This window comes from Ochotona princeps, chromosome 29 (genome assembly GCF_030435755.1).
Source record: "Ochotona princeps isolate mOchPri1 chromosome 29, mOchPri1.hap1, whole genome shotgun sequence".
Classification (NCBI taxonomy): Eukaryota; Metazoa; Chordata; class Mammalia; order Lagomorpha; family Ochotonidae; genus Ochotona; species Ochotona princeps.
This window is the reverse complement of record NC_080860.1, coordinates 17993837-18015181: the sequence shown is the minus strand read 5'-3', so window position 1 is coordinate 18015181 and position 21345 is coordinate 17993837. Positions and strand designations below refer to the sequence as shown.

Below are 21345 nucleotides of genomic sequence, written 5' to 3'. Positions count from 1 at the left end.
CCCAGCCAAGCCCATTGAGGCAGAATCACAAAAGGCAGAAAACACCCAGGTTCTTCACTAGATCAGAAGAGGAACAGCCAGCGACCCATATGGGATGTTGGAGTTTGCAGGTTGTGTCTGTACCCATTATGCCACCGTGCTGACCCCCACATGGGATCTTCTTTAAAGAGAGTTAATTGCGGAATCAAAAAGTCAGTTCAGTGCAATACAGCTTTATTGATACTTCAAGAAGAACAACAAAAAAAAATTGAGTCAGCAAACTTTACTCTGACTAGAATACGCAAAGTTGCAAGATTAGGGGTGGGGAGGGGTGGGTGGAGGTTACAGAAGCAAAACATCACATGGTTAACAGGCTGCCCTGAACCCAATCCCAGCCCTGAGTTTATCATGGAAGATGCACTGGCAGGAGACATATCAAAATAAAGGTGGGAAGGGTAGGATGGCTCAGTAGCTAAATCCCTGCCTTGCACATGCTGGGATTCCATATAGGCGTCAATTTGTGTCCCAGCTCCTCCACTTCCCATCCAGCTCCCTGCGTGTAGCCTGGGAAAGCAGTAGAGGATGGCCCAAAGCCTTGGGACCCTGCACCCATGTGGGAGACCCCGAAGGAAGCTCCTCGCTTCTGGCTTCGGATCGACTCAGCTCCAGCCATTGTGGCCACTTGGAGAGTGACCCAGTGGATGAATACATCTTTAAAAATAAATGAAAAGAGCAGGAAGCAGGTGTGACTCGCCAGTCAAAGGTGAGAAAGGTTACAGATTGTGCAGGCAGGAGCCTTGGGCAGCTCTGCGTTTCCAGAAGGCTCCCACAGAGCTCTGCAGTGCAGGCAGGGAGGAGCTGGGCTGCGGGAGGAAGCAGCTGACACGTCCTTCTCACTACAGGTGGAGCAACAACTGAATTCAGAGGGACTTGTTGCTAGGGGAGAGTAGAGCCAGAATCCCATGTTAGGCCCCGGCCAACGGCCACCCAACCCACAAGTATACCCTGTGTCTTGCTGGGAAGTCAGACACTCACCGGACAAGGATGGTGGGAGGAATGAGTACAGAAGCAGCTGAAACAGGAAGCCAGAACAAGGGGGAGGGACACGTCCAAGACCCAGCTTTCTGAGGGCGTCAGGTTCAAACCCATCAGCTGCTGCATAGTCCATGATGGACTTGCTTTGTTAATCACCTAGGACGCACAGATCGCAAAATCCTCAAGTTGGCATTGTTTTTTGTTTTTTAAGATTTTATTTCTATTGGAAAGGCAGCTAACAGAGAAAGGAAAGAGAGGTCTTCCATCTGCTAGTTTTTTTTTCTCCAAATGGTTGCCATGTCTGGAGTTGAGCCAATCCAAAGCCAGGAACCAGGAGCTTCTTCCAAGTCTCCCACGTGGGTGTAGAGGTTTGAGGAATCGGGCCATACCCCACTGCCTTCCCAGGTGCATTAGCAGGAAGTTGGAGCAGAAGTGGAGCAGTTGGGACATGATTACGTACCCATATGAGATGCCATCGCCACAGGTGAAGGATTAGCCCACTATACCCACCACGTTAGCCTCTCAAGTTGGTCTTTAAATGGACTGAAAACGGACAGTCCTTCTAGTGTTTCACGGTGTGGATCACACAGTGCCTGTTGATCATGACTGGAACATCTGCAAAGCTACTGAATTGCACACTGACTTTGAGATCCCCCATTCCACCCTCCTAAGCTTCTGAAATAGAAAGGCAGGATATAGGCTTTAGAGAAAAGGCAGGGGAACTACATTTAATCACTTTCTCCTGCAGACATTGCATTTCAGACTAGGCACTCTGATGCATGTTTTTAAAAATTTATTTAATCTTCTTGGAAAGGGCAGATACACAGAGAGGAGGAGAGACAGAGAGGAAGATCTTCCACCCAACGATTCACTCTCCAAATGGCCGCAAGGCCGGAGCTGAGTCAATCCGAAGCCAGAAGCGAGGAGCTTCTTCTGGGTCTCCCACACGAGTGCAGGGCCCTAAGGCTTTGGGCCATCCTCTGCTGCTTCCCCAGGCCACAAGCAGGGAGCTGGATGGGAAGCGGAGCAGCTGGGACACGAACCAGTTGCCCATACGGGATGCTGGCACTGCAGGTGAAAGCTTAGCCTATGACGCCACAGTGCTGGTTGCAAGAGGCATGGGTTTTACAAGTGGCAAGCACCTGAGGATTCTCAGCAGAGTCGAGGGAGAAGGTGACATACAGCAAATCCCCAGGGCAGGTGCTACAGCCCAGCTTGCCCCAGTCTCGTACAGAGCAGAGCAGTTTTAAAGAGAAAGAATGGCCTAGGCCACCGCAAGGTGAGAACAGGAGCTCAGGGGACCAGCAGAGCCTGCAGGGAAGCCCCAGGCCAGGCCAGCTGCCTACGTAGACCTCACCTGTAGCCTGTGTTATGAACAAAGCTTCTAGGAGGTACCCTTCATACCCAGATGTGAATACCCGAACTCCAGGCTCCCCCAGTTTTCCCTCCTAAGAAATATCACTGCCCATGGAGGTCCAGGATGCTGGGGACACGGGGACTTGGGAGGTATAGAGGTCCCATTGGAATGATGGAAGTCTCCTGATTTATTTAGCATGAGGAGGAGGGAGGGCATCACAGGCCTGTCTGCCTCGGGGGTGGGAGGGGGAAGGTGATCCAACTTTCCAGAAAAGGCAGCCAACTCAGTACGTCCTTGTGTCTCTCCATGACAATCATAAAAACGTCATGACTGTCCCTTGCTTGCCAACTTGCCAAGGCTCCAGAGGACAAAACCGGATAAGTATCCTTCAAAACAGGAAAAAAAAATCGATATCAACTTTTTAGCTAATATGACATCGCATCAGCCCCTCCTAGGTGATGCGTTCACTCCACCAGCCCACCTTGACCCACCAGCCACTTTTAAGCCCAACGATGACCTTTTCCTGACCTAACAGACCATGTGGTTGAGGGCTACAGAAGCTAGGCGTGGCCCACCCAGCATGGACAAAACACAACCATCTGGGTGGCTGCTGGGTGCTCAGCTATGTCCATGAGTCTACGAGTGCAGAGTCATCTGCCCAGACCCGCTCCCTGCCCCCCAGCTCCTGCAGGTTCCTGAGGGCCTGTGTCAGCCTGTCTCAGCCAGCAGGCACAGGGTTAATCCCAACTATGGAATGGATGGGCATCAGTTCAAATCCTGGCAGTTTCACTTTGTTAGTGGCTTGGGAAAAATAACAGAGGATAACTCAAGTAGTTGGGCCCCTGCATCCATGTGGGAGACTCAGACGGAGTTCCTCCTGGCTCCTGGCTTCTGGCTCCAGCCTGGTCCAGCCCTGGCCAATGTGGCTGTCCAGGGAGTGAATGGAAGAGAACGTGCGTATATGTGTGTGTTTCTTCCTCTGTCTCCCCTATAACTCAAATAAACCAGATAAATCTTTTCTTAAAAAATGAATGAATGAGCAGCTTGGTGGGGGTGAGCGACAACACCACTTCCACCAGTCCCTCTCTGTGAAACTGTCATAATGCAGATGTCACCTCATGAGAGCGATGGGTCTGTTTAATGGGTCAGGGCACGGGCCTCTAAAGAGCCAATGCGAGAACCTGTGGAGTCCCTGACCGCTGAATGGACACGTGTCCCAGCATTACAGCTGTAGGACTTCTTCTCTCTCCAGCTGGGACCAGGTCTGATACCCCAGCCAGGAGCCTGGACTTCCTACTAGAAACACTGAGTTCATTCATTCCCTCCTGCAGCTGCTCAAGACAGACCTACCACCAGGGAACCTGGTCCAGACGGGTCTGTCCTGGAGGGTGTGTGTGTGTGTGTGTGTGGGTGGGTGGGTAGGTAGGTGTGTGTGTGTTGAACAGGAACATGTCTCTTCCCTGCCTGAGGGGTCCGGAGCTGGGATCAGGTACCTTCCCGGGGAGCAGTCACCCCCAGTGGAATGTCTCCCCCTCCCCTTTTCTCTCCCACTCCCCTACACAGCCTTTGCCCACCTGTCCTGGCCCAGGGCAGCTCCTTGGTGAGGACCTCGAAGAAGCGGGCGCTGTGGCCGCGGTTCTGCTCGGCGCTGCCACCACGCCGATGGAGGACACGCACAGCTGCGCGCGCAGGGATCAGAGCGAGCCGCCCAGCACCATGGGCAGGCCCGGCCGCACGGTCACGCTGACGGCGCCCTAAAGGGCGAAACGAGGACCTTTGGCCTGAGGCTGTGATGGCGCGGCGGTGGGGGCAGGTACCTGCATAGCGTTGGGATCCGAAGTGGGCAGGTGGCACGCGGGCCAGGCGACTTCCGAGGGCTGGGGGGCTGGGGGATCTTGGGGGCTGGGAGGCTGGCCACGTCATAGCTGAGGAAGGCAGCAAGAGGGCCAGGCGACCTCGAGGGTCCGGGGGCTGGAGGGCACCTTGCCGGGTCATGGCTGAGGAGCAGTGGGGGAAGGGGTCAGGCGGGATCACCGGGGTTCGGGAGGCCAGAGCTTCGGGATACGGAGTGCGGAGGGCTGGTTCCTGGGGACAAAGGTGAGGGTCGCTGTTTGGGGGACTCTGGACGTGGACCGAGCAGGATCCCCCAATCCCAACCTCCTCGAGGCCGCCGCTTCCCAGGCACGCTTACCTTCCTCAGGTTTGCCCAGGATGGCGGCAGTGGCCGCCGCACAGGCCGCTTCTCCAGGCCTGCGGGCACCGCGGTCGGCTGGGCAGGTTCGTGTCCAGCTCTACGAAGGGCATGTCGAGGCCGGGAGAGGGACGGAGGGGAAAGCCGGGAAGGACGAGCTGGACCACAGAGCTTAAACTTCCGGGGAGAGGGAAACGGGTGGGCTGACCTCGCGACCAGCCTCTTCATTGGCTGGCAGAGACTCAGCGCTCCGTGATTGGCTGCCGAGGCTACACGCCCCCTACCCTTGCTTTGCCGGAACGGGGCAGCCAGACTTCCACCCCGACCCAGTCCGGCGCTTCCCGCCGCCATCCTGCGTGGCCGGGAAGGGGGAGGGAAGGTTCCTTGTCCGCTCGTCATTGGTGTTGCGGACCGCTGGCTTCCTGTTGAGGTGGACATCTGAGCATCCATCCAAAAGCACACAAGAAAGACCCCAAGAATGAAGTTGTCACCTTTTCAACGTCTGGAACTTCTAGTCCTTAATGGAGATCTGATGACTCCAGTGGGGGCTGCGTGCTGCCTGTAAGTAACAGCATCTGTTCTCTGATCCCACAGCCTCTCGAGACGTTGATGTCGTCGCTGTCCACCAGGGGGTGGCAAAGGGTGTTGATTCGTCTTGGAAAGCTGCTGCTGGGTAAATGAGGCAGCCCTTGAGGAAGGAACGCCTATTTCCAATTACAGTTTTGAAGACTCCCGGTTGAAGATGGGGCTTCCATGGACTGGTTCACTCCCCAAATGGTCTGGCTAGACCAAAGTCAGGAGCCAGGAGCCAGAAACTTCCTTCAGGTCTGCCACGTGAGTGCAGGGGTCCATAGACCTGGGCCATCCTCTGCTGCTTTTCCAGGCCACTAGCAGGGAGCTGAATCGGAACTGGAACAGCTGGGACTCAAACCAGGGCACATATGGAATACCGGTGCTACAGGCAGACGCTTAACTTGGCACCAGCCCCAAACCATCTTTTTTCCAGAAGACATAAGAATGTACATATCTGTGTGAACTTGGGGAACTAAATCTTTTTCAAACCCTAAGAGTTGGTGGACCATGCTTCTAATTGCTCTTGCAAAAACAGCAACCACAACCACAAACTGAGTGGTGAATGTAACTACATCACACAGGTCAGATTTTATATCCGCGTTGGTTGGAATGTTGTGGTAATGTAGCAGGTGAAGCCACTGCTTTGGACGCCCGCATTCCACATCATAGTACCTGGGCCCTAATGCCTCATCTGCTTTGGATCGAGCCTCCTGCTAATGTTCAGTCTGGAAGGCAGCAAAGATGGCTCAAGTGCAAACCACATGGTAGACTTGAAGGCATGGTGGGGTGGGGGATGATCCTTTGCCTCTTCATTCTGCCCATTCTCCTCCTCTTGCAGGAAACCTTCCATGGCTCCCCACTGCCCTAACACAGAACCCGCTCCACCTCCCACTGTTCCCACTCCACCTCTCACTGAACCCCGGACTTCGATATTGATTCGCTATGCAGAGTTACAGAGAGAAAGGAAGAGATGGGGGAAGAGAGATCTCCCATCTAGCACTTCATTAGTGGTCCCGGTGGCCAGGGCTGGGTCAGGCTGAACCCAGACGCTTAGCACTCCACCTGGGTCCCCCACGTGAGTGGCAGGTGCCCAAGACATTAGACCATACTCTGCTGCTTCTTCAGGGGCATTAGCAGGGAACTGGATTGGAAGTGGAGCAGCCAGAACTCCCACACTCTTATGGGATGCCGGGGTCAGAGGCTTGGCCTTGGTCTTAACCCTTAGGGCCACAACAATTATCCCCTCTGTGTTGCTTAATTCTCTGTGTGTGAATCCATACATGTACTCTCCTATCTGGCTGGGTTAAGTGCATGGTTAAGGATGAGGCTGGGGGCCCAAGGCTATACATTTCCAACAACATTGGCTCTGGTCCCCAGATCAAACCTCAATAACAGAAATCTCCCTCCCTCTCCCTGCTTGGTCCCCCTGCGACACTCCCTTTCTACCCTCAAACACACCCCAGCTTCTTCTGCTGCGTCAGACCAAGGAGCTTCCCAGACACTCGGGATAGACTCAGGGTGAAAGTCCTGGAAACCTACTTACGCCTCCCAGAAAAGAGGTGGCCCTGCCTGCATGGCATACCCACCTCCCACCCCCTTGCACACTCAGGGTGGCCACTGTTGCCAGCTACTACCAAGAACTCTGGAAATACAAATGCTGGGCATGCAAATGCTGCTGCCTTCTCTGGTGTCTTTGCTGAGACTCTGAGAGCTTCTGAGGGAATGTCATTCATGGAGGAGATGGGGAACCGGTGCCATGGCTCAGTAAGTTAATCCTCCACCTTCAATTGCCAGCATCCCATATAGGTGCCACTTCATGTCCCAGTTGTTCCACATCCTGTCCAGCTCACTTCTTGTGGCTTGGGAAAGCAGCTGAAGCTGGTCCAAGTCTGTGGGTCCCTGTACCCTCATGGGAGACTCAGACGAAGCTTCTGGCTCCTGGATTTGAATTAGCTCAGCTCTGGCCATTGCAGCCATTTGATGAGTGAACCAGCATCTGTAAATCTGTCTTTCAAATTAAAAAAAATAATAAATCTTAAAAAAAAAAAAACAGCAACATGTCACTCTAGTCTCATGTAGTTTTACACTGCTCTACCTACCTTATCCTAGGGCTGATCTTAAGTTTAACTCTTTGCTCATATACCAAATTTCACTGTACAGGCAAGCCCATCTACTTCTCTTTGTTGAGTTTTTTTTTCTCCTGTGGCTGGGCTTAGTCCTTCTGGACTCAGAAACTGGACATTGATGGAAGAGTCTCTCTGTTTTCCTACAGTGACTCTTATTCACTCTCTATCAACGTGTAGCAAAAGCGAGGGCTTCGAGTTGTGGGATTTTTGTTTTTGTCTCTCTCCCAGAGCCATCTTTCCAGGCTGTATAGGGTGTACACAAGGGCTGGAGTTAACAGCATTGACTGCTAAGAGCTTGGGACTGAAGGTGTGTGGGTAGGGGGAAGTGGAAGGAGGGTTCACTCCTTGACTGTGTGACTTGAGTTCCCCTCTTGTGCCGTGTTAGTACTCCCAAGTGCTTGGATTGGCCAACTCTGGTTTTTCAGGATGTATTGTTCTTAGGACTCAGATCTGAGCAGAATGTTTTACATTTTAATTCATTTATTTTTTTTTTAAAGATTTATTCATTTTATTACAGCCAGATATACACAGAGGAGGAGAGACAGAGAGGAGATCTTCTGTCCGATGATTCACTCCCCAAGTGAGCCGCAATGGGCCGATGTGCACCGATCCGAAGCCGGGAACCTGGAACCTCTTCCGGGTCTCCCACGCGGGTGCAGTGTCCCAATGCATTGGGCCATCCTCAACTGCTTTCCCAGGCCACAAGCAGGGAGCTGGATGGGAAGTGGAGCTGCCGGGATTAGAACCGGCCCCCATATGGGATCCTGGGGCTTTCAAGGCGAGGACTTTAGCCGCTAGGCCATGCCACCGGGCCCTTTAATTCATTTATTAGGCAGGGAGATAGAGAGAAACAGAGAGTTAGCATCCTCTGGCTCAGGCTCCCATGGCTGGGGTTGGACTGAGCCAATCCTCGAAGCTAGCTACCACTCACACCCACCTTCCAGGTGACAGTGGGATATCACTTCTCAACCTGTCTCAGACTGCCCTCCTCTCCCAGGAAGTCTTCGATGACCTCTCCCCTTCCCCTCTCCCTCTTCAGGTCCCCTCTGTGCTGCCTGAGCTCCAGAACACAGCACGTTGGCTCTGGGGCGCTGCCTGCCTATAGGGGAAGTTAGTTGCATGCGTTGGGAGAACCCACAGCACACTCAGGTCTCTACCTGTCCCTGCCTGACTCCTGCATGTACCAGATTCCTAGGACCCCCTAGAGAGGCAGAGGCACTTCCCAAGAAGCCAGACTGGATCTGGGTGGCTGGATCCCAGATCCTTGCCCCATTCGAGGTCCACCAGTCCTGTGTCCACACTCTTGGGGTTGAACCAAGCAGATGCTGATGTGGGTGCCTGGGCTTGGCAAAATTCCCTTCTGGTGTGATCCATCCATGGGCCAGGCCAGTTCTACCACGGCCCCCCTCCTTGGACCCTAGGATGACCTCCCCTCTGATCCATCATCTTATTCCAGAGGGAGGTATGTGGGGGGGGACCTCTGACTTCTGAGCAGGCTAGGGGAACCTACCCTTACCCCAAAAGTCCAGCCAATGAAATGGGCTAGTGGAAGGAAAAGGCACAGATCAAGTTAGGATGGGATACAGAGGAAAAAACCCAAGGATGCTCAGCCAGGGACAGGTGCAAAGACAGCAGGTGCAGCATATTCCACTGTAAACTGTTTTTATTAAACATTGTTGACCACACAGGCTGAACATATCAATTTAGTCTTCTCCTGGAGCATAGATTCTCAGGTATTTGACAAGACAGGGCAGCGTGACAAAGCACTCTACAGGGGACAGCTGGAACGCTGCTGAAATGGATGCTTCCTTGGTGGTTCCCCATTCTACTCATCTATGCTCTGAAATAGGAAGTGGCAACGCAACTTAAGCAGCCACCTGTGACATCAGCATCCCTCATCAGAGTGCAGATTCAAGTTCCCACTGTCCTGTTTTTCATTCAGCTTCCTGCTAATGCACCTGGAAAAGCAACAGAAGATGATCTAACTACTTGGGTCCCTGCCACCCTGGCTTCTGCCTGGCCCAGCCAACATCATTGTGGCCATTTCAGGGAGGGAACCAGTGGATGGAACATCTCATTTTCTGTTATTCTACCTTCAAAATAAATACATTTTTGGAGACGGTTCAATGGCTAAATCCTCGCTTTGCACACGCAAGGATCCCATATGGGCATCAGTTTACATCTGAGCTGCTCCACTTCCAATCCAGCTCCCTGCCTGCGGCCTGGGAAAGCAGTGGGATAACAGCACAAAACTTTGGGAACCTGCACCCATTGTGGGAAACCCAGAAGAAGCTCGTAGCTACTGGCTTTGGATCAGCTCAACTCCGGCTGTTGCAGCCATCTGGGGAGTGAACCAGTGGATGGAAGATCTTTCTTTCTGTCGTTCCTTCTCTCTGTAAATCTACCTTTTCAATAAAAATAAAGACATCTCCAAAATAAAATAAATATATTTTCAGTGGAGGGGCAGAGACTGCTTCCATTCACTTTCTCCTAGCAGACACTGTATTTCCAGGCCAGGCTCTTTTGGAACATGAGGATTTGCAAGGTGCACGCTCAAGACGGAACTCGGTGAGAGGCCAGAGCAAAGAAGCACAGCAACACCCAGGGAAGGTGCCTACAGCCCGCCCCGCCCGGGACTCCTGCAGGTCGCAGCAGTCCATGGAGGAGGAACGGCCCAGGCAACTGCAGGTTGAGGACAGTGACCTCAGGAGGCCAGCAGAGTCTGCAGGAAGCCCCAGGACAGGCTTCACCCCCAGATTGTGGGAACAGAGTGTGGGAGCAGGCTGGACCCTCCACCCCCAGATGTACACTCTGCCAATGCAGCTGCCTGGAGACTCAGGCACAGGAAATGCTTGCTGTACACACCGAACACACTGCCCATGTTGGCCCAGTAGGACCGGTCGAGGGACAAAAAGGTGCCCAAGTCTTATCTGAACTGTGAGGCTCTCTTCATTTATTGGTCAGAACCACGGGGGACCAGGAAAATCACAGGCAGGTTAGCCCAAGGGGGTCATCAAAGCTGCTATCCCCCAGGCCCCTACTGGGTCAGGGGGGCTGGCTCCCAAGGATCTGCAGTCACCCCCACCCCCGCCCTCCCACCCCCCTGCAACCCCGGTGGGTGTGGCCAGTGGCCTTGCGCCCCTGTCCTGACCCAAGACCAACTCCTTGCAGAGGAACTCAAAGAATCGGGCGCTGTGGCTGCGGTTCTGCTCAGCAGTGCCCACCACACCCAAGGCCCTGATGCACAGCTGGACACAGGGCTCCTCAGAGCTGAGATGCAGCATGGTCAGGCCTGGCCTCACGATCACGTTTATGTACTGTGGGTCAAAGCTGGGCAGAGGTTAGGGGGAGAAACAACCAAAGTGTCGCCTGAAGCTGGGCCCCAACCATGGAAGCTCTGAAAATCACTGCTTGGATTGTGGCAAGGGAGGGTGGCAAGGGAGGATGCCCATGAAGAGTTTGTGGGAGGTGGGAATCAGACTAGGGTAATCTGGACATTTACCCAAGGCAATATCCCAATTCTTGCAACCGCCCCCAAGCTCACGTACATTCTCGGGTTTGTTCAGGATGGTGGCAGCTGCCTGGCATAGCCGCTTCTCCAGCCCCGCAGGCAGGCGCCTGGTGGGCAGATTGGTGTCCAGTTCAATGGTCGGCATGTCGGGAAGCGAAGACATGGTAACTTTTGCTACAGGGATTGGCAGGTGTATTAGAACAGGGAGCGGGGCAGAGGGTTGGACTTTGTGTGGCAGTTGCGCTCCTCATTGGCTGTGGGGCCTCAGAGGTCCCTCCCATGGCTGCCTGCCAAAGGACTGGGTAGGGCCAGTGTGCTGGCTCTGATTTCAGGAAGTCAGATCTCTTGGGGCCCCTAATGTCCCAGTGGGTAGGGCTCTGACATCAGCAGGCACTGAGGTGTTAGGGTACTTTGGATCTAGCTTCTATCTAGATGAAGTCTGAACCACTCCCCACATGACCCTGTGGAATCCTTCTCCTGATCTCTCACAATAACCCTCTCCATGTGGCTTGCAAGACCTTTTTCTCAATGAAATGTCAACCATTTCACAATCAGATTTCAAGTTCCAAAGGGAAACCTGGGTGCTGTTCTCTGCACATAAAGTAACACGTGGCACGCAGGTGGGGCTGGGTGTGATCTTGGCTTTTACCCTCTTGTAGGGGAGAGAAGCCACTGGGGCAGGGGGAAGAGATAGGGTAGGAACAAAGATCATCATGTGTGGGCCCATGGGTATAGCTTCATTCAGTCCAACACACGTGACATTGTGCACATGTGTGCATATTACATAAAGCAGCCTCCTTGGGTGGGAGGCATGGGGGGAGGCAGGCCAGCCAGGCGACTTTGTCATCATGCCCTGTCACCATGATTCAGGAGATCTCTGTGGAGTCTGGGATACAAGACAGGTGGCTTGGTGGCCCCCTGCAGGTGGCAAGACTGGGAGCCACAATGGGGCCTAAAGAAGGCTGTGGTGGTGATGAGAGCGATGTGAGAGGGATCACCCAGCTGTACCCAAAACTCCCATGGGAAGAGACTAGGATATCATTCCTCTTTTATCTTCTTTTGTTGTTATTTTTTGTTTTTTGTTTTTTTTTAAGAATTGAAAGACAGGGTTCAGTGCGGTAGCCTAGCAGCGAAAGATCTTGGCTACCACACAGGGCTCCCATATGGGTGGCGGTTCTAATTCCGGCAAGCACACTTCCCATCCAGAGCCCTGTTTGTGGCCTGGGAAACCAGTCAAGGATGGCCCAAAGTCTTGAGATCCTGTACCTGCATGGGAGACCCAGAACAGGCTCCAGGCTCCTGGCTTCAAATTGGCTCAGCTCCAGCAATTGTGGCCAGTTGGGGAGTAAATCATTGGACAGAAGACCATTCTCTCTGTCTCTCTTCCTTCTATATATCTGACTTTCCAATAAAAACAAATACATTTTTTTTAAAAAGATTGGACAGGCAGATTTGTAAAGAGATCAAAGGGATCTTTCCTGTGCTGGCTCTCTCCCAGAATGCTCACAATGATTGAAACCAGGAGCCTGCACTCCATCTGGGTCTCCCCCTGTGAGTGGTTTAGGCCAAGTACTAGTACTATCTTTACTGCTGTTGCAGGAAATGGGTCAACTGGGATCCAGTTAGCATCGACGGGGGAGAATGACCTTGTAGAAGGGCAGCACCACCTTCGTCTTCTGCAACACAGCATTAGTCCCCACAAAACAATACAACCTCCAGCAATATTGCTTATTCCAGGAGGTATTATAAAGGATGAAGAATGACTAGAAGGGACACATGCACACACTGCTTCTGGAAGGGTCCGCTCTGGTTTACAACCAGACGCAGCAAGAATGAACCTTGGATTCCAGGACCATAAGCCAAATAAACCTCTTGTTAAAAAAAGAAGAGGTGCCCTACAGGGTAGCTTAGTGGTCAAATTCCTAGTCTTGCACACACCTGCATCCCATATGGGTGCTGCCTTGTATCCCGGCTGCTCCACTACTCATCCATATACTCATGCCTATAGCTTGGGAAAGTAGGAGAGGATGTCTCAAAGCCTTGGGACCCTGCACCCACAAGGGAGACCTGGAAGCAGCTCCTGGCTTCAGATTGGCTGAGGCCAGCCTTTGGGAGTCACTTGAGGAATGAACCCGCAGATGGAAGATCCTTCTCTCTGTCTCTCTTACTCTCTCTAAATATCACTTTCCAATTAAAACATGCATTTTTAAAGAATGAGTAACACACAATTACAGAGAAGGAGAGACAGGTCTTCCACCTGCTTGTCATCCGCCAATGTCTACAGTGTCCCAGTCTGGGACTGGCCGAAGCCAGATTGGAACTCTCTCCAGGTCAACAGGTGGGTAGCAAAAGCCCAAGGACTTAGAGCATCCACTGCTCCTTTATCGGGTGCATTGGCAGGGAGCTGGATGGAAAGCAGAGCAGCCAGGAACTGAACAGGCATCATATGGGATGCCAGTGTTGCAGGTGGCAGCTTAACCCTCCTGGACACAAGGCTGGTTTCTGCATCTCTTTTCATTATAACTCACCCAGTCTATGACATTGTGTTATTGTCAACACAAAAAGAAACTAATGCTTTTGAAAAGGCACAAAAAGAGTTGGGGTCATTGCTGTTACTGTTGCTTAGGAGCTGCACAACTTAGGGGAGGACTCGATGAACACTCAGGGAGAAGGAGAAACACAGCATTGCCCTGGGCAGGTGCCTGCCTGACACAGTAGTCCACAGAGGTGGAACGCATCAGGACACCCCAGGCAGAGGACAGCAGAGTATGCAGGAAGCCCCAGGTCAGACTTCACCCCCAGATTGTGGGAACAGAGTCAGCAGGACGGTCCCTCCCCCGCCCCAACTCGTGTGTACTCTGACAATGTCACTGCCAGGAGAAACAGCACAGGAAATGCCTGCCACACATGCCAAACACACTGCCCATGTTGGACCAGGGGGCCTGGTCGAGGGACAAGAAGGCGCACAAGTCATGTCTGCACTGTGAGGCTCTCTTCATTTATTGGTCAGGACGTTGGGGACCTGGGAGGTCATGTGCAGCTCAGCTCAAAGTTGGCATCTCCCAGATCCCCACCCAACCAGGATGTGGCAAACATCAGACACCCCGGATCCTTTGGCGACAATCATAAGAACGTTGCAACTGTCCCATTCATGCCGATCTGCCAGCGTTCCACTGGATAGAAGCGAATAAGTATTCTACAAGACACAAAGAAGAAGTTATCAGCTCTGTGGCTAAGGGTTCATCCTGGACACCCCTCCCTGGAGCTTCCCGTGAGACTTCCCCCAGCACATCCCGGCTCAACCTGCCCTGCAGCCTGAAGGCATGTATGTCCGGGTAATGATCTCCCATTACCTGGACAGGACAGCACATGCCTCTTGCAGACAGGCACTGCCCACCCAACAAGGACAGAGTTGACCTGGGGGCCTCCCAGCAGGTGCAGTGTGCACCCAAGTCCACCAGTGTGTGGGCTCACAGCAACAGTCACCCTCTTCCTGACTGCAGGAGACCTGCAGGAGACCTGCGCATGGTCTCAGTCAACCTTTGCCTCCTCAAAACCACATTCCAAGCTGGTGTGGGACAACTCCCAAGTAACATCTAAGGAGGAATGATCAAGTCCCTGGTACCCCTCTCCTGCTGGCGACAGCAAGTGGCAGCTGATGAGCACAGCAGGGAGAGCTGAGTGGCAAGCGTCTCTTCTCCTCTCTGTGGAGCCCTCAAAAATGCAGACGACACTTCCGGGGAAAGGCCAGACTGGGGGCAGGCCTGAAAAGAACCTATAGAATTCCCTGCACATGCGCATTAGCTGCATCTATGGGAATCATCCTCTCTCCCTGGCTCCACCCACATCGCAGCACCTGCCAGGAGTCACCAGTGTTTGCCAGCCTTCCTTGGGTACACAAAGGCTCCACCCTGGAAGGTCCTCTGCAGGCCCTGCTGTCCTCAGCTCCTCACTGACTGGAATTGCACCCAGTGGGCAGTGTCACCTTTGACACCAATGCCACATCTGGGTGGCAGCATCTCACGGTGGTGGAGGGTGACCATCACACCTCCCTGCTTTGTTCAGTAAAGAGGGCCACCCAACGGAGGATGGCTCATCACCAGGTACTGGTCAGTGCTGGCCCCAGACTCCACGTGTCCCGAATCTGCTGCTTCCCCTGGCCAGGGCTTTCTCGCTGCTCTGTGACGCTGAGCCTGGGTTCTCCCTGGCATCCATATTTCCATAGCATTTCTCCCAAGCGGCTTGAAAAAACTCTCCTTGGGTATGAGACTCTGATTATTTCCCAGCAATAGCATCTCCCCATTTGCCCAGGTGCCAAGTGAGGCACAGAACACCTGCCAGGCCATGAGACCCTTGCAGAGCCCCTGGCGAGAGGGTTGATGAAGACAGCCTACTCTGTGCCCACTTGTACCGCTGAGGATTAGAAAAAGCCATGATGACATTCTTGGACAGTCAAAGGTCAACCCACCTTCATCTGGGGGAGGAGTCTGGGGCACCAGATGTGGATGAGTCTGTCTTTGGGGACTGCACACGAATGTGGCCCTGAGCAGTGTCCTGCAACGGGCGTCCCCTTACGCACCTGCAATGGGCGTCCCCTTACGCACCTGTCCTTGGCAAGCCCCAGCTCCTTGGTGAGGAATTCGAAGAAGCGGGCGCTGTGCTCACGGTTCTGCTCTGCGGTGCCCAGTCCTTCAAACGCTGTAATGCTCAGGTGCACACCAGGCTCAGTGGAGCCACCCTGCATCATGGTCAGGCCCGGTCGCACCAACACGTGCATGATCTGTGGGCATGGGAAGGAACAAACGAAAGTGTCACCTGTAGTTGAGCCCCAGCCAAAGCCTGGGACCTCGGAGAGCTGCCATTCAGAGAAGTCAAGGTCACTGCTGAAGAAAGAAATAAGGGAAGACGCTGGATATTCAGCGCAGGGGTGAGAGCTGCTGGAGGCAGAGTGAAGGAGCCTTGGGGAGAAGGGCAGGGGTTAGAGGAATCTGTGCCTGAAACCCGGGCAGAACCCCAGTCCTTGAACCTTCCCAGCCTCACTCACGTTCTCTGGTTTGCCCAGGATGGCCGCGGTGGCCTGGCTCAGCCGCTTCTCCAGTCCCGCGGGTAAGCGGTCAGCAGGCAGGTTGGTTTCCAGTTCAACGATCGGCATGTCGGCAAGAGCGGCAGGGACAGAGAAGACAGGACAAGTCTGGCTCCTGCTTGGACTGGAAGCCTTATTTGAACAGGCAGCTGGGGCAATGCTGGGCTCCTCATTGGCTGCTGGGACTCAGTGGTCCCGCCCATGGTTGCCTGCCAAAGGACTGGGCAGGGCAGTGTGCTGGCTCTGATTTCAGGAAGTCAGATCTCTGCGGACCCCTAAGGTCCCAGTGGGCGGTTGTATGACCTCTGCAGTCCCTGGGGTGCTAGGGTCCCTGGGCTTCAGCTTCTGTCTTGATGAAAGACCCACCCACCAACACCCACACCTTTGAGATCTTTTCTAGGCTCCCCGTGCCCCACACCCTCTTACTGAAAATAACCTTCACCCCTCCCAAAGACGTTCACCTAAACTGTTGACATTTGTCCTGTTAAAGTTATAGAGTTAGACTACCCGAAAAACAACCAGATTCAGCAAAATCATGCTTCAATGCTATAAAATGCTAAATACTAACATTGAAATAGACAAGAGACAGCTGAATAGCAGTCTATAGCCATTTTAAGGTATATAGAACATGGTTGAATATAAACCAAAATTGAAATGCCTATGAGGAAGTCACAGGTTGTGGTCGAGAACATGCATTTCTCTAGTAACATATTGGTTAAACAATACCATGTCAATTAATGCCATAATGTTGTAAATGGTTGTAAATATTATGTTGGGTTTTTTACTTGATTGGGATGATACTCTGCTGGTTCTACCTTCAGACCAGAGATGGTCTCACCAAGAAGCCATTGAACGTACCAGGACAATAAGATGCTGGACTTTATGATTGGTCAAAACCTCCAATGAAAGAATCTCAACTGAAATTGAACTATAGAAATGCAACAAGGTGGAGCAATCCACTGTGGGGGGAGAGGGTTTGGGGAGGGGCGGGGGGGGATATCCAGTGCATAACAAAAAAAATGTGTAACATAATGCAATGAAATTAATAAATAAAAAAAAAGAAAATAACCCTCTCTATGACTTACAATCCTTTTTTTTTTTCTTTCCTTTCTTTTTTTTTTCTTCTCTCTCTCTTTTTCCAATGAGCTGTAACCATTTCACAACCAGATTTTAAGCTCCATAGGGTGCTGTTTTCTGGACATGAAGTGACATGTGAGCACAGGTGGACCTGGACATGACCCTGGCTTTCAGTCCCTTGTAGGTTCTAGGAGCCACTAGGATGTGGTTGGGCAAGGGGAAGAGATATTAGGAATGATGGTTGTTACTCCTGAGTTCGTGGGTGTAATCAGGCAACACACGATATTCTGCATGAATGTGCAAATTACATAATGCAGCCTCCTTGGGCGGGAGGCATGGGGGGGAGGCAGGGCAGCTCAGAGACTTTATCATCATGTCCTGTCATCATGATTCAGGAAATCTCCGTGGAGTCTGGGATACAAGACAGGTGGCTGGTGGTTCCCTGCAGGTGGCAAGACTGGGAGCTACAGTGGGGCTTAGAGAAGGCTGTGGTGGTGGTGGTGGTGGTGAGAGGTTTAGATGGTGTTGAAGGGGCCAGCATCCTTGCCCCAAATACTCCCGTGGGAGACAACTGAACCAGGAGATCGTGGCTGGTTTTTCGCTTTTAAGATTTGAAAGGCAGTTTTACATAGAGATGAAAGGCATCTTCCCTCTGCTGTCTCACTCCCCAAATGCCTACATCAGTTAAAACCTGGAGCCCATTGGCCTCCCCTGAGTGCAATAAGTACCCTTGACCTTGGTCTCCAAGACCATCCATCAAAATAAACTTCTTTTCTTTCTCTTTGTTTTAAAAGATTTCTCTTTTTATTAGTAAGGCAGAATTACAGAGACGGAGAGACAGGTCTTCCACCTGCTGATTCACTTCCCAGCTTGTTGGCATGGCCAGAGCTGAGCCAGGCTGAGGCCAGAATAGGAATTCTAGCTGGGTCTGCAGGTGGTTGGCTGAGGCCCAAGCACTTGGACCACCTTATGCTGCTTTTACAGGTGCATTAGCAGGGAGCTGGATTGGGAGGTAAGCTTAAGACGGGTGCTCAAAGCTGGTACTCCATGGACCTCCGCTGGAGCAGGAACGCTGGCTCACAGACACACCTGGAGCAGCGACAATCACAGAAATGTCAGGACTGTCCCTTGTTTGCCAACTTGCCATGGCTCCACAGGATTAAACAGGATAAGTATCCTTCAGGAGAGAGAAAAACAAATGTTATCAGCTCCTTGGCTTCACACCACATCTTGCACCTCCCCCCCACACACACACACCAGGCCAGCTCATGAGCCCACCTTGCAGTTTGAAGTCCTGCTCATCCCCTGCTCTGACCTTTCCCATGACCTTGGCGGAGAAGCAGGTGACAGGCAGAGCCCCCTCAAGACAGGCACCACACGGGAGGGAGCCTTCGTGTGGGTGCTGTGTGCTTGCCAAAGTCTATGCAGTCCCCTCTCCTCCTAACTGCACGGTCCCCGGGGACCTGTACCCCATCTCAGTCAACCTATGTCTTAAAGCCTGGCTCAAGGTGAAGCTGGGGTGATCCCCCAGCTCACATCCACAGTGTGAATCCTCAGGCCCCTCTCATCAAAATGACATGAAGGTTATGGTGAGGAGAAGGAGACTTGGCACACGCGAGCAGAAGGGTGGGGTGCAGGACTGTTCTGAGCATCTGCATGAGGGGCTTATCTGAGTGTGTGATAATCTCACTTTTCCCATCTGTAAAACTGGCATAATGGCGGCATCTACCCTGTGAGGGCCATATGTTTGCACAAGAGGGCATGCAGGAGTGGTCAAGTTCACACATGTGAGAAACCTGCAGAGCTCCCAGCTGGGAGCATCGCTCCATTCCTTATGACTGTGTCTCCCCAGCTTGGGCCAGGTCAAAGCACCTGCCAGAAGCAGCCAGTTCTTGCCAGCCTTCCTTGGGTGTACAATGAGTCTGGAAGGTCTACTGCAGGTCCTGGGGCCCTCAGTTGCACTTGAACTGTACCCAGTGGGCAGTGTCACCCTTGACGCCAATGCCACGCTTGGGTGCTAGCATCTCGCTGGAGAATGGAGCCCTTGAACCCCACCCCGATGTCTGTTGTTCAAAGAGGGGGCTCCCAGTGGAGTATGGCTCATCCCCAGGTACTCTTCAATGCTGGCCCCAGACCCCACATGTCCTGAAGTCCCCACCCCCCACCCCACCCTCCACGCCAGGGCTCTCTCTCTACTCTGCGGCTCTGTCCCTGAGTTTCTTTTGGGGCCTCTGGGCACCTCCCCAGGATTTCTCCCAAGCAGCTTGGAAAAGCTCTCCCTAGGCATGAAATTCTGGCTTTTCTTCAGGCAGTAATATCTCTCTACTTGGCCAGGTGACATGTCAGGCACAGGACACTTGCCAGGCCCTGTGACCCTTGAAATGCTCCTGGGGAAATGGTGCTCAAGTTGTCTTCTAGGTTCACACACCAGCACATTGGAGACCACAAGCCACACTTGGTACAGGTGTCACAGGCAACCACTGCAGAGCTGGTCATTCACTCATTCATTCATTCATTCATTCAATTATTCATTCACAGGACCATTAGAGGCCTGGCAACCAGGATGAGTCTGCCCTTCCTGGGTTGGGTGAGGAATGCGTGGGGGGCTGAGGGTGCAGTCTCCTCCCGAGTGGGTCCTCCCCTGGGTCTTTACACACCTGTCCTGGCCCAGGGCCAGTTCCTTCATAAGGAACTCGAAGAAGCGGGCGCTGTGGGCGCTGTTCTGCTCAGCGCTGCCCACCAGCCCGATGGAGGAGACCCGCAGGTGCACATAGGGTTCCGTGGAGCCGCCCATCAGGATGATCAGGCCCGGCCTCAGGATCACGGTGACGCCCTGCGGGGGACAACCAATTTTTACCTGCAGCAGGGTCAGCCGGGACTGGAGCTGACCCAGGGGAGAGGCGACCCCGGGGAGTCAAAGCTCAGCCCATGTGGCGTCGTCGTAGGGGCCTGGAGAGGTGAGCTTGAAGGGCCATCACGCGGTCACGGCTGGAGAGCTAAGGTGGGATGCGGCGGACCACAGGGTCGCAGTGCTTTGAGTAGAACAATCAGGACCACCATAGGATTCGTGGCGTGGACAGAATTGGAAGCCTAGGACCTCAGTCTCCCACGCACCCGCTGCTCCCCGGGGCCACACTCACGTTCTCTGGTTTGCCCAGGATGGCCGCGGTGGCCTGGCTCAGCCGCTTCTCCAGCCCCGCGGGTAAGCGGTCTGCAGGCAGGTTGGTTTCCAGTTCAACCAGCGGCATGTCGGCAAGAGCGGCAGGGACAGAGAAGACAGGACAAGTCTGGCTCCTGCTTGGACTGGAAGCCTTATTTGAACAGGCAGCTGGGGCAATGCTGGGCTCCTCATTGGCTGCTGGGACTCAGTGGTCCCGCCCATGGTTGCCTGCCAAAGGACTGGGCAGGGCAGTGTGCTGGCTCTGATTTCAGGAAGTCAGATCTCTGCGGACCCCTAAGGTCCCAGTGGGCGGTTGTATGACCTCTGCAGTCCCTGGGGTGCTAGGGTCCCTGGGCTTCAGCTTCTGTCTTGATGAAAGACCCACCCACCAACACCCACACCTTTGGGATCTTTACTAGGCTCCCCGTGCCCCACACCCTCTTACTGAAAATAACCCTCTCTATGACTTACAATCCTTTTTTTTCCTTTCCTTTCTTTTTTTTTTCTTCTCTCTCTCTTTTTTCCAATGAGCTGTAACCATTTCACAACCAGATTTTAAGCTCCATAGGATGCTGTTTTCTGGACATGAAGTGACATATGAGCACAGGTGGACCTGGACATGACCCTGGCTTTCAGTCCCTTGTAGGTTCTAGGAGCCACTAGGATGTGGTTGGGCAAGGGGAAGAGATATTAGGAATGATGGTTGTTACTCCTGAGTTCATGGGTGTAATCAGGCAACACATGATATTCTGCATGAATGTGCAAATTACATAATGCAGCCTCCTTGGGCGGGAGGCATGGGGGGGAGGCAGGGCAGCTCAGAGACTTGATCATCGTGCCCTGTCATCATGATTCAGGAAATCTCCGTGGAGTCTGGGATACAAGACAGGTGGCTGGTGGTTCCCTGCAGGTGGCAAGACTGGGAGCTACAGTGGGGCTTAGAGAAGGCTGTGGTGGTGGTGAGAGGTTTAGATGGTGTGGAAGGGGCCAGCATCCTTGCCCCAAATACTCCCGTGGGAGACAACTGAACCAGGAGATCGTGGCTGGTTTTTCGCTTTTAAGATTTGAAAGGCAGTTTTACATAGAGATGAAAGGCATCTTCCCTCTGCTGTCTCACTCCCCAAATGCCTACATCAGTTAAAACCTGGAGCCCATTGGCCTCCCCTGAGTGCAATAAGTACCCTTGACCTTGGTCTCCAAGACCATCCATCAAAATAAACTTCTTTTCTTTCTCTTTGTTTTAAAAGATTTCT

At 53.0% G+C, this 21345-nt stretch overlaps 2 protein-coding genes and 1 pseudogene across 3 annotated transcripts; all 3 read right to left on the bottom strand.

Moving 5' to 3' along the window:
• Window positions 1-2533: 2533 nt before the first annotated feature.
• Window positions 2534-10949, bottom strand: LOC131478248 (D-dopachrome decarboxylase-like). Its single transcript, XM_058656653.1, has 3 exons — window positions 10810-10949; window positions 10394-10578; window positions 2534-2757 (listed from the first exon to the last, which is right to left on the bottom strand). The coding sequence occupies exons 1-3, from the start codon at window positions 10933-10935 to the stop codon at window positions 2685-2687; spliced, it is 384 nt and encodes a 127-aa protein (XP_058512636.1). The 5' UTR covers window positions 10936-10949; the 3' UTR covers window positions 2534-2684.
• LOC101531986 (D-dopachrome decarboxylase-like) lies at window positions 3509-4732 on the bottom strand (annotated as a pseudogene).
• A 2796-nt stretch (window positions 10950-13745) lies between the features above and the next one.
• On the bottom strand, window positions 13746-20180 carry LOC101531751 (D-dopachrome decarboxylase-like). Of its 2 annotated transcripts, none has more exons than XM_058656650.1 (3): window positions 20073-20180; window positions 15377-15552; window positions 13746-13968 (listed from the first exon to the last, which is right to left on the bottom strand). In XM_058656650.1, exons 1-3 carry the CDS (start codon window positions 20178-20180, stop codon window positions 13896-13898), a joined length of 357 nt encoding a protein of 118 aa, XP_058512633.1. In that variant the 3' UTR covers window positions 13746-13895. The 2 variants fall into 2 exon arrangements, with proteins under 2 accessions (XP_058512633.1, XP_004592082.2); XM_004592025.3 differs by lacking the exon at window positions 20073-20180 and adding an exon at window positions 15817-15972.
• Between the last annotated feature and the right edge of the window lie 1165 nt (window positions 20181-21345).